The 14,803-nt window shown below is 39.5% G+C and overlaps 1 protein-coding gene and 1 pseudogene across 1 annotated transcript in view; one reads left to right on the forward strand and one right to left on the reverse strand.

Annotated features, from left to right (window-relative positions):
• The window catches only part of PTPRO (protein tyrosine phosphatase, receptor type, O), a gene marked incomplete at its 5' end in the record, with an annotated part of 159,856 nt that overhangs the window by 77,691 nt on the left and 67,362 nt on the right, over positions 1-14,803 (reverse strand). The window contains 2 exons of the mRNA XM_008586534.1: positions 10,867-10,987; positions 12,137-12,288. Of these exons, the coding sequence (XP_008584756.1) occupies positions 10,867-10,987; positions 12,137-12,288 (273 nt within the window). The remainder of the gene's footprint in view (positions 1-10,866; positions 10,988-12,136; positions 12,289-14,803) is intronic.
• On the forward strand, positions 5,275-7,660 carry LOC103602109 (annotated as a pseudogene).

Here is a 14,803-nt window from a genome sequence, read left to right on the forward strand (position 1 = left end):
TCACTCATAGTCAACATCTAAGTCCATCAGCAGAGTTGCTCAGCTCCACCTTCAAAATAGATTTTGAATCTGACTACTGTTTGTCACCTGCACAGCTACCAGCCTGATCTAAGCAAATATAATCTCTTATCTGGATTGACTCAATTGGCTCCTAACTTTAAGGTGACCATGTAATTTATCAAAAGTGTCAAAAATGCAATGCATTGTAGGAAGAAAAGGATTGCTAAAGAGGATTACTACCTTTTAACTGATCTACAATGGGTGTTAACTGGTATTGTCTATGGCAACTGGGATGTATGGTCATCTTACTTAACTGGTCGCCTGCTTTTACCCTCGCCCCTGAACAAACTCTCCTCACCAGACTGATCACGTGAAACATGTCAGGTCGTGTGACGCTTCTGCTTAAGCCATCCAATGGAGTATCTTCTCACTTAGTGGAAATGTCTTTTCAATGACCCTGGGCCATCTCTTCACTTGGTTCCTCTCTGCCCTGGGACCTACTTCTCTCCCCTTTATTCTTTCCCCTCCATCTTCCCGGCTCTTCTTTACACTTGTCAGGCACACTGCTGCTGCAGGAGCCTTGCACCTGTGGTTCCCTCTGCCTGCAAAATCTCCTTCCGATTGTCCCCTTGACTCACTCCCCCACCTCCTTCAGGTTTTGACACAAGCACCGCCTTCACGTGATGCTTGCTCTACCCCCAACGAGAACTGCACCCTACCCCACACTTCCTGCCCTCCTTTCCTGCTTTATTTCTCTCTGTTACACTTATTACCACTTAACATCCTCATATTTACATTTATCCTCTCTTTTCTCCACTAGAATAAGGACAGACATTTTCATCAGTTTTGTTCATTTCTGTATCCTCAGAACCTGGAATAGTGTGTGGCACATAGTAAATGCTAAATAAGTATTGGTTGACTGAATGAACGAATAAATTTTGAAAAAAGGTATAGGACCTTAAATATTTTAAAATTTCTTTCTAGCTGACTAGCAGCTTGCAAATATATATCTATATATCTGTATCTATATTCATATATGAGAGGCCTTCAAAAAGTTCATTGAAATATTTGCATTACCTTTCAATTCTATTTTTCCACAAACTTTTTGAAGTACCCTTGTATATACGTATATATGTGGATATATATAATATATTATATATATTGGGGAGAGAGACAGAGAAAATGCGTCAAGTGTCATCTGAATTCTTAGTATCTCAAAGTGTTGATTCTTTCTTGTCCCATAGCCAAACTACGTTTGAAAGATTGCTAATCTGTGTAAAAGCTTTCATGACTGTATTGAGGCTTAGAGGCCATTACTCCCAAAATATGGTGCTTTGACAAGTTGGAATAAAGAAGTAGCCTCAAGGTCTCTCTAACCTAACCCCTCTCCCCCAACCTTCCAGCCTCTCAGTCCTCTTTTTCTCTCCAAAGCACAGATGAAACTGTCTCCTTATCTGCCTAATTTCTGGACCTGCTAAAGAAGACAACAATTAGTAGCTCTGCTTTTTTCCCTGAGTTTTCATTAAGTTAATTCATATCACAGGAAGAAAGACTGAATTCTGTCAACATGCTGGAGAGACTTTTGTCACAGACCCTTGGCTTCTAGTTGGGTCCCATTCCGTATTTTGAAGAGAATCATTTACCAGTCATTTTCTGCTCTGCAGGCTGAGCAAACTTTGTCCCAGGCCGCTGTATGTCTCCAAGACCATTGAACCCCCCTAAGAATCATTTACTCCTACATTCCATCTCCCCTTTCCCTAAGAAGATGGGTCTATAAGCATCTGTACCTAGTGGGTAATTGGGCAAAAATTCCCCCATGCTATGCATATTAAAATCTGTTATGCCTCTTTTTCCTATTAATCTGTTTCTCAGTTGATTTCAGTGAACCTTCAGGGGTTTGAAATGGAATTTCTCCCATGGCCCTTACAAATGAGTTTGAGAAAACCAAGCCAATGACCTTAATACCCAAATTTCAAAAAAGGAACATAAAGCCACAAGAGTGTGTGCGAGGCTCCTCCCTGACCTGTTAAATGTGTTAACAAAAAATAAAGTTTGTAGGAAAAAAGATAACATCTCCAATCCAGGAAAATGTAAGCAGCAGATGGATAAAAAGACCTGAATCACTGTTTCCAGCCCCAGGCCCAACAATGTGTAATGTGAATCAAATTTCTCCAGGCTCCAGCCTGTTCTAATGAGGATTTTGCACTAAATTATCTCCAAACCCTGTCCTAGCACTAAGGTTATGTGATTCTTTATCTTGAATTGCCTGAGCAAGTCTGTGGTCAGGGCAAAGAAGAAGTTTGACAATAGTGATGCACAAATTCTGTTTTTTGGTTTTCTCTTACCTCTTGGCTTTTCTTTCCCATCCCTCTTGCTGACTCCTCCACCTCTGCTCCGTCTCTAAATGCTCAGGAGGTTCTTCTAGGCCAGATCCAGAGCTTCTCTTCCCTTCTCTGGGTCTACTTCCTACTTGGTGATCTCAACCAGACACTCCCAAATTTATATTTTCAGCTCAGAATTCTCCCTAATCTTCAGACACATATATCAATGATTTCTTTACTTGATATCTGCACTTGGATGTCCTATAGGCATCTGAATTTTTTTTTATGTTCAAGGAAGAATCCTTGATTCTTCCTTTGCCCCCAATTTACTCCTCCTACAGTTTTCCTAGTCTTTTCAGTTTCAGTGAATTGCACCACCGTCCACCCTAGTTGCTCAAGAGCAAAGCCTAAGGGTCATTCTTAATTTTCTTTTCTCTCATTTCCTATTTCTCCTTCATCAGAAAGTCCTGTGGACACACCCTCCAAAACAGCTCCTGAGTTTTTTTCACCTCTCTTCATCTCCACTACAACCACTTTAGTCAAAGTTACCATCATTCTCCTGTAACTTATTTGAATTAGAATGCTGTTTTTAAAGCTAGGACAAAGGGCCCCTTAAGTGGTCCCCTACTTTCATTGTTGACCCAACAATCCTTTCTCCCTTGAGCAACCAGAGGGATTGTTTAAAATATAAATCAGAGTATTTATTTAAAATTTTCTAAATAGCTTCTCATTGCTCTAAAAATAAAATCCCAACACCATGCCTTAAAAGGCATATATAATCTGGGCTGCCTAATTCCCTCTGCCCAGCACCCTCTTTCTCCACTTTTTCATAGCTGATCCTTTCTTGTTATTTAGACCTCAACCTCCTCAAAGAGTGCTTTGATCACGTAGTCACTGCAGCACACCCTTTTTCAACACTCTGTGAAGCATTTGTTACTATCTCCCCCTTCATTAGATCAATTAGACCTTGTGAGCAGAAAATGAAAGTAGCCCTTTGCGTTCATCAGTATCAGTCGTCTGGCATCAGAGCAGTGCTTAGAAGGTTCTCAGTATATATTTGTTAAATTAATTAATGAATGGATATTCTATTACCACATAGCTATCTGCGATATGTCTAACACATCTCATTATTTTTACTTTTCCTTTTTTTTTTTTTTTTTTTGTCTTTTGTCTTTTTCCGTGTCCGGCAACGGATCGCAACCCTCAGTGTTGCCCCCGTACCGGACCAGGGACCGGCAACGGGATTGCAACCCTTGGTGTTGCCCCCGCGCCTCGCTCAGTCAGTGAGCGGGAACCAGTCTGTATGTGGGATCTGAACCCTCGGGCGGGAGCGCTGCTGCGCTTCCCAAGCAGCACACTATCCAGTGCGCCACCAGGCCGGCCCGTTTTCCTTTTTTTTTTTTAATGTTGGAAAACTGATTCTCTGATGTAGACATCAAATCCTCCTAATGTAGGTCCAGAGTTCCCAGTAGATTCACCAGGAGTAGAAGATGTGACAGGTTAGTGGTTGAAGAGACAGTCTCCTGCAGACCGATGAGTAATTGTAACATGACAAGCCTTAGGTGCAGATTTGATTGACATGTGTAGTGACTGCCAGAGGGCATGACACTGCTGGCATCTTAGCATTCCTAACAGGATGCTTGTCTCAGCACCCTGCAAACAGCTGCTATTGGTGTATGTCTTCTTGTGCACGTTTATTGATGACATAATAGTTGAAAATTCTTGGCAACTGTTTTGAGGGCTCTCTACCCTTGCACGTGTCATCTTGGATTAATTTATATTATACTGGACTCAGTAGTAGTTTGGTTTCTTTCCAAAGAGGTAGATTTTGCCCTCCATGATACCAGGTAGAGAGCCATTCCAAAGAGGCTTCTGACACAAAAAAATTGAACTGCAGGTTAGCCCACCGGTTTTGGTCCTAGCTCTAACAATGGCATTCTGATTTGAACAAACCCTGAAAAATCTGTGTGCCAGAGTTGTATGGTCCTAGCTCTAACAATGGCATTCTGATTTGAACAAACCCTGAAAAATCTGTGTGCCAGAGCTGTATTTTTCTTTTTTTTTTTTTTTCCTTTTTTGTCTTTTTTCGTGACCAGTAATGGGATCGCAACCCTCGGTGCCGTGCCCGCACCGCACTCAACCAGTGAGCGGACCGGTCTCTATATGGGATCCGAACCCTCGGCAGGAGCGCCGCCACGCTCCCAAGCGCCGCACTCTACCGAGTGCGCCACCGGGCCGGCCCTAGAGTTGTATTTTTCTCTAAAGGAGAATTAACATGACTTTTCTATGTATACCAAAAAGAATGCTGTGAAGAAACATAAAACGACTAGGATGAAAGTTTTATGAAATAAAAAATAGCTGTACTTCAGTTATTGCTAAAGCAAAATATCTCACTTCTCTGAACAGTGAAACTTGTTTTGGTTAAATATTAACTGGAATTCTATTTTCAACTTTAGGTCTGCAATTTCAGTTCAATTCAACAGTATTTATTGAGAAGTTACAGGTGGCAAGGGATTGTGTTATTGAAAATTGAAAGAGCTTATAAAACACAATAATATTAGTAGAATAGAAAATAGACTTTTTAACAAAACAATAAAGGTTATTTTGAGACAGGATAGGGCGAGGCCTGTGAAACAAACTGACTCCATTTTCTGTACAGAGGACATTTTGTTACTTTTCCACTCCTCAGTCATGAGACCCCCGTGGCACATGATTACTCCATGGCCTGCCCTGATAAAAGTAGCTGAAAGAGACTGGTTGGGCTTAATGGCCCTGATAAAATAAACTGAAATAAGAAGGGAAGAGAGATTCGCTGAATTGCAAAACCCCTTCCCCAAGGCTTGTTTCCCATAATTGTAAAAATTAAGTTACAGATTAAACTTAAGACCCCTTTAGGAGTTCCCATATGTGCACAAAGCTTCAAGGTAACCACCACATTGATCCTCCTGGGGCGATGACCATGAACACCACCACCACCTTGGACCTACTGAGCAGGTGCAAGGACCAAGCCCTACCTGAGCATGTGCCCATGATGCAACTAGGAAGAACAGAACGGACCACATCCAGAGGTGTGGAATGATGCCACTGGCCTGCACCCCTTAACCCCTTTCCCTGTGAAGGACCCTGAACAGCTCCCTTCTGGGGACTAGCTTTCCTGTAGCTACCCCTCCTTATGCATAAGTCTATCTCCTTTTTAAATAAAGCATTGTTTGCTTTACTGCTGGGTGCATTGTTCATTTCTATGACTTTGGGACCCAAGAACCTAATCTGGTAACAATTTAGTAACCTTACTTTTAAAAGTAAGGTTATTTAACTTCAGACAAAAAGATAGGCACATTACATACAGATTGTCTTGTTTTAAGGAGGAACAAGATAGAGACAATATTCTACCTGACATAGATATCAATAAGGAAAAGCTTATTGATTCTAAGGGTTATATTTACTAGAAATAATTTCCATGGGAACTTGCTTTTCCTTCTTGAAAAGTTTAAAGGGATTTTCTAAGCTGGTTTAGATAGTCCTGTCTTTTATAAGGGAGACATGGAGGCTCTAAACCTCATGATAAGTTTGGAAAACTATTATGGCTTTTACTTATACTCCTATGTAGATGTAATTATGCCAGTTCGTGACTGTAATCCGTATTCCTGAGGCTCCGTAGATCATAAGAAGACATTAAAATGACAGTGAAGCATGCACTAGGTCCACTGAATGCTACTTTGGTAAGACCACTTCTGAACCTGCATTCTAAGAGAGGCTGTAAAACAAAATGAATTGGAGAAAGCAGCCAGGACCTTAGAAACACAGTCCCTGTAACAGGAAAGTGTGGGACTAGGTCCACTGAATGCTACTTTGGTAAGACCACTTCTGAACCTGCATTCTAAGAGAGGCTGAAAAACAAAATGAATTGGAGAAAGCAGCCAGGACCTTAGAAACACAGTCCCTGTAACAGGAAAGTGTGGGAAAAGAAAGACACGGGGAACATGGGCATAATCTTCAAGTAATTCCAGCTACCTGGAAGTGAGTTTGGGGCTAATCTTTACATATACAGAGGACAAAATAAGACGCTATGATTGGAATTGATAGGCAGACAATTTTTTTCTTAATAGAAACATCATGAAACGTTGGAAGTTACTGCTCTCCACATTTCTAGAATTGAAGTATAGATTGCTAAGAAGAGCAGATTGCCTTCCCTGCACGAAAGACTGAACTCTATCCTCGATGCTCACCAGGAGCAGTGATGCCCCCTTGAGGGAGTTTGGAAATTTGCAGGAATGTCTTTAGTAGCCAGAGCAGAGGGAAGGAATTAACAGGACTTCTGCGGGCAGGACTCAGAAATCCTAGCTGTCCTGCAAGGATGAAGAGCATGCCAAAAAACAAATTGTCCCGTGTCCCATGTCCCCCATGGCTCTCAAATGTAGTACCCAAATAAATCCACCATCAATATGAATGACAAGTACTTTACCATGTCATGGTATTGGAAGTTTTTCCCAAGAAATTAAGTAAAATAATTTAGAAGTTGTCGTGTAGTCCCGCCTGCCCACCTCACGCCTGCGCGGGCGGCTGGGCCAGGTGACGAGGTGCAGGTGGCGGGCGCTGTGGGGCCGAGTCCCCCGCAGGCCGTTTTCTTCCACCTGGACAACACGCTCTACGGCTGCGGCGAGCAGCAGAGGCAGTCAGAGGCGATAAAGCTCTTACGACCCAAATACCATCATAAAGAAGAGGCTGAAATCATCTCTGGTAAAGTTCAAGTTAAACTCAGCAAAGAACGCTTCCATCCTTACAACACGTGCATTTCTGATCTAAGGACTTCCCACGGGGAGGAAGCAATCAAGCAAACAAAAGGTGGCGCAGCCAATAGGAAATTGGCTGAAGAATGTTATTTTTTCCTGTGGAAATCCGCACGTTTACAGCATATGACACTAGCCGAAGATGTCAAAACCATGCTCACTGAACTGCGAAAGGAGGTCCTCCTGCTTTTATTAATGGATGGTGACAGACAGACCCAGAGGGAGAAGACCGAGGCCTGTGCCTGTTGGTCCTATTTTGGTGCTGTTGTTGTAGGAGAAAAGCAGAAAGAGGAGAAGCCAGTGCCTTCCAGTATTCCACTACTGCTGTGACATACCGGGAGTGCAGTCTGGGGACTGTGTGATAGTTGGTGACACATCACAAACGACATATGAAGAGTCCCCAATGCGGGACTGAAAGCAACAGTCTGGATAAATAAAAATGGAATACTGCCTCTGAAGTCGTCCCCTGTTCCACATTATACAGCTTCTTCTGTGCTAGAGTTACCTGCTGTCGTACAAAGTATAGACTGCAAAGGCAGTATGTCAGCTTAAAGCACACCAAAGGGCATGATTATAAAGTTTAGAGTCATTTACAGTTTGCTTGAACTATACCATGGTGCAATTGTAAGAGTGATTTTTCTCAAGATTTAACGACCATTATTGTGAAGGTCCTTGCAAACATATTGCTTTTTAAGTTTGACAACCAACCACTGACTAAAAATCAAGATTGCATTAATACGAGTACTTTTAAGTTTTTGGAAAACTTGAGGAAAAATATATTATTAGTTAGTCTGTAACTTGAGTCTTTAAAAAATTATTTTATTGATCTTTTGGGGTCTTGGCACCGTGATACTAAGCAGGATAGCTTACACACGGATGCACAAATACGGGTTTTATGTTCTGGTTTAACAATAGATCTTTTTATTAAAAAAACAGATATTCTAAAACATGTAATAGCGATTTATCAGAGCAGTTGGATCTGGTTAATATCAAATAAGTACTAAATCATGGAAATCAAGGTATTTCATAGTGAAATTATTTTGCATATTTTTTAAACATATAAACCACGTTTTCGCCTATGTTGGATGTATACTTTTCCATTACAAATCTAATTTTTCTGCATGACCTTTTTTTTTTTTTGTGGGGAAGGGAGTGCATTTCTGTGACGTGTACCTGACAAAAAGCTATTAAAATCAACATGTGTGCTCTTATTCCATGACATTTTCATATCTTTCCAGAATGAGTTCATAGCTTCTTTATAGTCTTTACCTCTTAAGGAAATGTTTTTACTATCTTTTCCCAGGCTCACATGGGGTTGAGGGAATTAGACCGTCTTGCTGGGGATAAGGGCAAACCACATGGCACCAAAAGTCATCTTCCTTCTGTGGATCCATAAAGGGGAGAATTGCCTCCATGCGGCCCAACCGTGCAGCCACCCCTGTTCTCTACTGATGTAGTTTCACCTGCATAATGAAACTAATCAAAACTTAGGTTTTGCTGTGAGCCATTTCCAGGGTGCCATTTTAATACTTGGGTAACTCTTCTTAGAGTTACCATCTACCTCAAATCTCCTGTTTTTCACCTTTTCGGAAATACATCATTGTTTCACAGATTTCTGTATTTAATTCAGGGTTTACTTTGCATGTAATTATTTGACTCAATAACAAGACAACATCTTTCAGCCAGAACATTTTCCATAGACCATTAGGCTAGACAGTCTTATGATTCCACTAACCAAACTTGAAGTAAAGTGGTTAATAAAGGAAATATGATTTGAAAAAAAAATAAGTTGTCATGAAGAGAGATATTTAAATGAATTAGGTATTATTTAAAAGGTAGTCAATAATTTACTTTTTCTTCTCATAGTGTCTATTCGATACATTACCTATTTCCAACTACCTATATAATTTTAAAGGGTTTCAGCACAAGAGTTAGTTTTTCCCAAAATATGAGACAAAAAAGATTTAAGACTCAGTATCCTGTGCATTGAGTTACAGAAAAATGCAATTAGTGAGTAAACTGAGGAAAGATTGTGTTTTGTTTTGTTTTCATTTTCTAAGAGTTTTCTAAAAATACATCACTGACAACAAGGCTACTCATAGTATTTAAGCTACTAATAAAACTGACCCCTGGGTCAGTCTTTACTTACAGCTGCACATGTGAACATACATAATAACAGATGATCTGAGATTCTCATGAACAGATTCAGACACATATTATACACTAGCAGACATCTGAATGAGCGATGTCAGTAAATTGCATTAACTATTTGAAAAATATTTTTGTTATTGCGATTCAATATATTTTTAATTTTTGAAACACGAAAATGATAGAAGATCTGTGCTGTGAAAATTACATATTGAAATTATGCATTTATTTTGGGGTTGTCCCTCTTTTATTCATCCTGCCCCAAGAGGTCTACCATACGACTTTGTCAGTTCACCTCCATTGCCTGGTGCTGATTTAAGGATACTGTCTCCATGTTTCCCCTTAGTTATCAGAAACTAAATGTATACTTCAACACATAGTAGAGTTTTGAATGCAGAAGAAGTGATTTTTGTTGCACGGTGTCACTTCTCAGTTGTATGTCATACAGAATTTTGACACTACACTACAAAGTAAGTTCTAGCTCATTTGCAAGAATATCATACTTTTCTCATTTTCCCTCATCCACAGCCTATTATTTTTTTGTCATGTTATCTCTAATTGAGATTATTCTCTCCTTTCTCTCATTATGTCTAGTCTCATTGCTTATTCTAACTCTAGTTTTTATTCTAGGGTCCATTTGTACCTATGCTTGCTCAATTATTTACTATTAATTAATTAATTTATATTTACTTGTTCATTCTTTCATTTATTTTTTATTTTTTTATTTTTATTATTATTATTATTATTATTTTTGTCCTTTTTGAGACTGGCTGCACCGCGCTCAGCCAGTGAGTGCTGTGAGCACACTGGTCATCCCTATATAGGACCCGAACCCGCGGCAGGAGTGCTGCTGCGCTCCCAGCGCCGCACTCTCCGGAGTGTGCCACGGGCTCGGCCCCTTTCATTTATTTTTATATTTCTTGTATGAAGGACTATTCATCTTTTTACTTCTTGTAAACCCAAACTTATTCATTTTAATTATGTGTAGGCATCAGACAATTTCATTTTATCTTTTAGAGTAGCTGTGTCTGAACCTATACATAGGGAATTCATATTTTATTACAAATTATTTTTCTTTTATTTTGATTTTATATTAGAGTTAAGAAATTATGCCAAATTAAAAAAATCAGTATATGGGTTATTTTATCTGTGAATTTCTGTTTAAGATATTAAAGAGGGCATTATTTATATGAAAATGGAATGTTGTCTGATAGGGTTGTGTACATTGCATTAGATAATCTCTAAGGTCCTGTTTCTAAAATCCTAAGACTACTTGGTTCCTCCAACTTTACTAAGAATGGTGAACTCCTGTTTCCCAGCACAATATATGAGACCTCAAAAAGTTCATGGAAGAAATAGCATCGCAAGACACTATGAATCTTTCCACGAACTTTTTGAAGTACCCTTGTGCATTCCACTCATAGAAACTTATACTAAGTTGAATGTACTCTTTCAGTAGTATAAATGTCTATTTTTACTTACAATAGAGAATGAGCTGTTTTTCTGTTATTATTTGATCGACTTGACTAGCACATGTGGAATCAAGCTATGTAAACACCAGTTCTCCGAGCATGATTACTTTCATATCCATACCTGTGCTCTCTTCTTACCTAGCTTGACAAGGTGGAGCAAAGAGGTATTACTTCCTCTTTCAGTGCAAGCAGTTACTGAGAGGTTGTAGATGTCTCCTGGAGGCAAACTGAGAATTGCAGTCATGACATTGCGTGTTACCTGCAAGATCATCAAAACCGAGGGTTTAAGCTTCTAATGAATGAGCCAGCACACCACCCCAAACAGCTACAGGGCTATAGCAGGCATTCCCTCTCTGTTACATGCCACAATCCACAATTGATTATATTATGGATATGTTATATCCTCTGAAAATTATAGAAATCTGTCAATTGGGCTGAAGGCAAGGTAGCTTTAAAATCCTCTGAAAATTATAGAAATCTGTCAATTGGGCTGAAGGCAAGGTAGCTTTAAAAATTCATAATACACATCAGACAGGATAATTTTACAATTAATTACCTTATTTGGAATGAATATTACTCTAAAATTTTTCCATATATTCACAGCAGATTTTAGAAAAGGCAATTTCTGGGTTGCTATTGACATGTACAATCTAAAAAGCTCAGAAGAAGCTATGTCTACAGACACATGGCTTCCTACCTAAAGACTACATTTCCCATCCTCCCCTATGGCTAAAGGAAACCATGTGACCAAGTTCTGACCAATAGATTGTAAGTGGAAGTCACATGGGCAACTTATAGTTCAGTTCACATCCTGTAAGTGCTGGGCCTCCATGTTCTCTCTTTCCTCCTTCCCGAGGCTAGAATATGTATGGAATGATGATGAAGCTTCCGCTCTGCAGGACTACACATAGTGGCTGATGGAACAACACAGCAGGAGGAATATGGATCCCCGGATGACCTCCTACAGCAGAAGTGCCCTGTTAGTCCTGTGTTGTCACGAGAGAGACACAGGCTTCTATTGCGTCTGAGCCATTCTCTTTTTGTTTGTTTGTTTCTTCGTTAGTTAATACAATGTCAAAAAGCTTAGAAAAGAATTCAGCATTCTGAGCATACCCAAGTATTCAGGTACTGGTGATTATGGAGAAAATACTGAAATACATTCATTGTAATTTTCTTAAATCGTAACTTTAAATATAAATGAAATCAATAGTTACAACTATTACAACTCACTGTTAAAGATGAAAAGGAAAGGAATTTTTGTTCACTGTCGCATCTCTAGAGCCTAATACAGTACCAACTGGCATACAAACACTTGTTTAACGTTTCAATAAATGTTTGCTTAATGGTCTTCAATAGTTTGTGCAACTAAATGTTTAGATGCCTAACATGGGGATTCAAAGAAACATACACTCTTTTTAATTTTCTTCTTTCCTTCTGCAACAACCATCCAGTGTAGCATTCTAGAATGGGACAGGTCAGTTGTGTCATCCCCATATGTCCAACTGATGTATAACAGACTGTTGAAATATTCCACAGAAGTGATTTCTGGAGCCACTGGGGCTACAAGGGAAGAAAGAGGCACAGGTTAGTATAATAGACTAATAATTTAAGTGCTTATCAGTAGAGCACAAAATCTCATATAGAGTTAACTTAGAAATTTAAAATTCATAGCACATGATGGTTCTGGGGACTCCTGGACTCTCAGTAACAGAGTGAAGGTTGGTGATACAGGGTAGGCACTTGTTTCAGGTAGGCACCTTGTATATCTCAGACACAAGAGAGCCAGAGCCATCTATTAAGGCTTATTAAGGTTATTAAGGTCTTTTATACAAATTTCATGGTCACAAATTTCCTAAAATAGGGTTCACTTGTTTGGCTATATTTGTTATATCAATCAATCACTATTAATAGGCGTTGGTGAAATTAGTATCTTAGGAGTATTGGAAAACTTGGGTTCCTGTAAAAGTAAATCTCTTTCTTTGTGGTACAGTGAAGATGGTTATGGGAATAAAGAAGAGTAGGGTAGAAGGATAGAAGATAATAGCACTATAAGTAATATAAAGGACGAATGTTATTTACATAAAATAACAAGGCAGTATTATCGACAGTGTCTAGCCCATTGCTTTGCAGAAAGTAGGCTCTTAATAAATGTTGCTGAAGCAAGCAGTGAAGGAAAAAGGGATTTTAAAAAATATATCATGCCACAAAGGTAAATTCTAACACTGAACTTGTTACTTATTTTACATTCATACACATTTAAATTTTAAAAATTATTTGCTAATTGGGGAGGACAGTTCATCACAAGGTTTATAATATATGAGCTCTGAAAGCATATTTTAATTATTTTTTAAAGTAACTGATTATTCTGAAGATTTTAAGAAATAATACACAGTTTGATTTAAATTTTAAGAGTATGTTGGTTTGAACACAAGTAAGCGTTCCATTCTGAGATACATCACAATATCAACTAAAATATTTTCAGAATTTCTCTAAATCATAAAAAATAATTTTCTTTAATGATGCTGTTTGGAAACACACACACACACATCAAAATAAAGTGTTTTTCCCTCTATACTCTTACTTAGTAACAATAATCAACATAGAAGACTGACTTCTGTGACCAGATGTGTGGGGATTTCCCCCCACCAACAATCAAGCAAGCAGTTCCACAGCAGACACCAGCCGGGTGTCCATTTCAATTCTAACACTGTCTACTTGAAGATAGTGTCAGATCCCCCAGGTTAAGAGCTCAGTCCCCAAGACTGCCCTCTCCCCCACTTCTGATGCCAATCCCAAGCTACAGGTTGTTTTACGTATGCTTCTGGCTATAAATTGGGGTTTGATTAATTAACTGAGCAGCCCACAGAACTCAGGGAAACACTTACTTACATTTCCCCATTTATTATGAAGGATATCACAAAGGATATAGCAAAGAGATGCATAAAGCGAGGTGCCCTTCCAGGGCACGCCACCCTCCAGGAACCTCCAGATGCTCTCTGAACCCAGTTCTGTCAGGTTTTTATGGAAGCTTCATTACATAGGCATGATTGATTTAATCTTTGGCCAGTGGCACTCAACTTAACCTCCAGTACCTCTCCCCTCTCCAGGGCTTGGGAGGGGTGGGACTGCCTTGCTCTTTCCAGTGACCATCCCCTATTCTGAAACTTCCTAGAGGCTGCCAGCCATCACCCAACTCATTAGCATATGAAAAGACAGCACTTTGGAGATTTTAAGGATTTTAGGAGTCATATTCCAGGAGACAGGGATGACAACCAAATAACCCAATTAAAAATGGGCAAAGGAGTTGAATAGGCATTTCTCAAAGGAAGATATACAGATGGCCAACAGACACATGAAAAAATGCTCAACATCATTCAGCATAAGGGAAATACAAATCAAAACCACACTGAGATATCATCTCACTCCAGTTAGACTGGCTCTCATCAAAAAGGCAGAGAACAAATGCTGGCAAGGATGCAGAGAAAGGAGAACCCAGCTACACTGTTGGTGGGACTATAAATTAGTACAGCCATTATGGACAATGGTATGGAGATTTCTCAAACAACTACAGATAGATCCATCTGATCCAGCAATTCCACTGCAGGGTATATACCCAAGGTAATAGAAATCATGTCTAAGGGATACCTGAACCCCCATGTTTATTGCAACTCTATTTACAATAGACAAGAGTTGGAACCAACCTAAATGTCCATCAACAGACAATTGGATAAGCAAATGTGGTATACACGCACAATGGAATACTACTCTGCCATGAAAAAGAATGAAATACTGCCATTTGCAGCAACATGGATGAACTTAGAGAAAATCATGTTAAATAAGCCAGGCATAGAAATAAGCCAGGCATAGAAAAAGAAATAGTGCATGTTCTCACTCTTAAGTGGGAGCTGGGGGTGGGGAAGGAGAGGGGGGGGAGGGAGGGAGGAAGGAAAGAAGGAAGGAAGGGAAGAATAATCACAATAATACATTGAACTTTCAAAAGGACAGAACAGAACTGAAGTTACCAGGGCTGGGAAAGGGGGAGGGACAGGGAAATAAGAGAGGATTGGTAAAGGGC

The sequence above is a fragment of the Galeopterus variegatus genome, unplaced genomic scaffold (genome assembly GCF_000696425.1).
Source record: "Galeopterus variegatus unplaced genomic scaffold, G_variegatus-3.0.2 Scaffold4013, whole genome shotgun sequence".
Classification (NCBI taxonomy): Eukaryota; Metazoa; Chordata; class Mammalia; order Dermoptera; family Cynocephalidae; genus Galeopterus; species Galeopterus variegatus.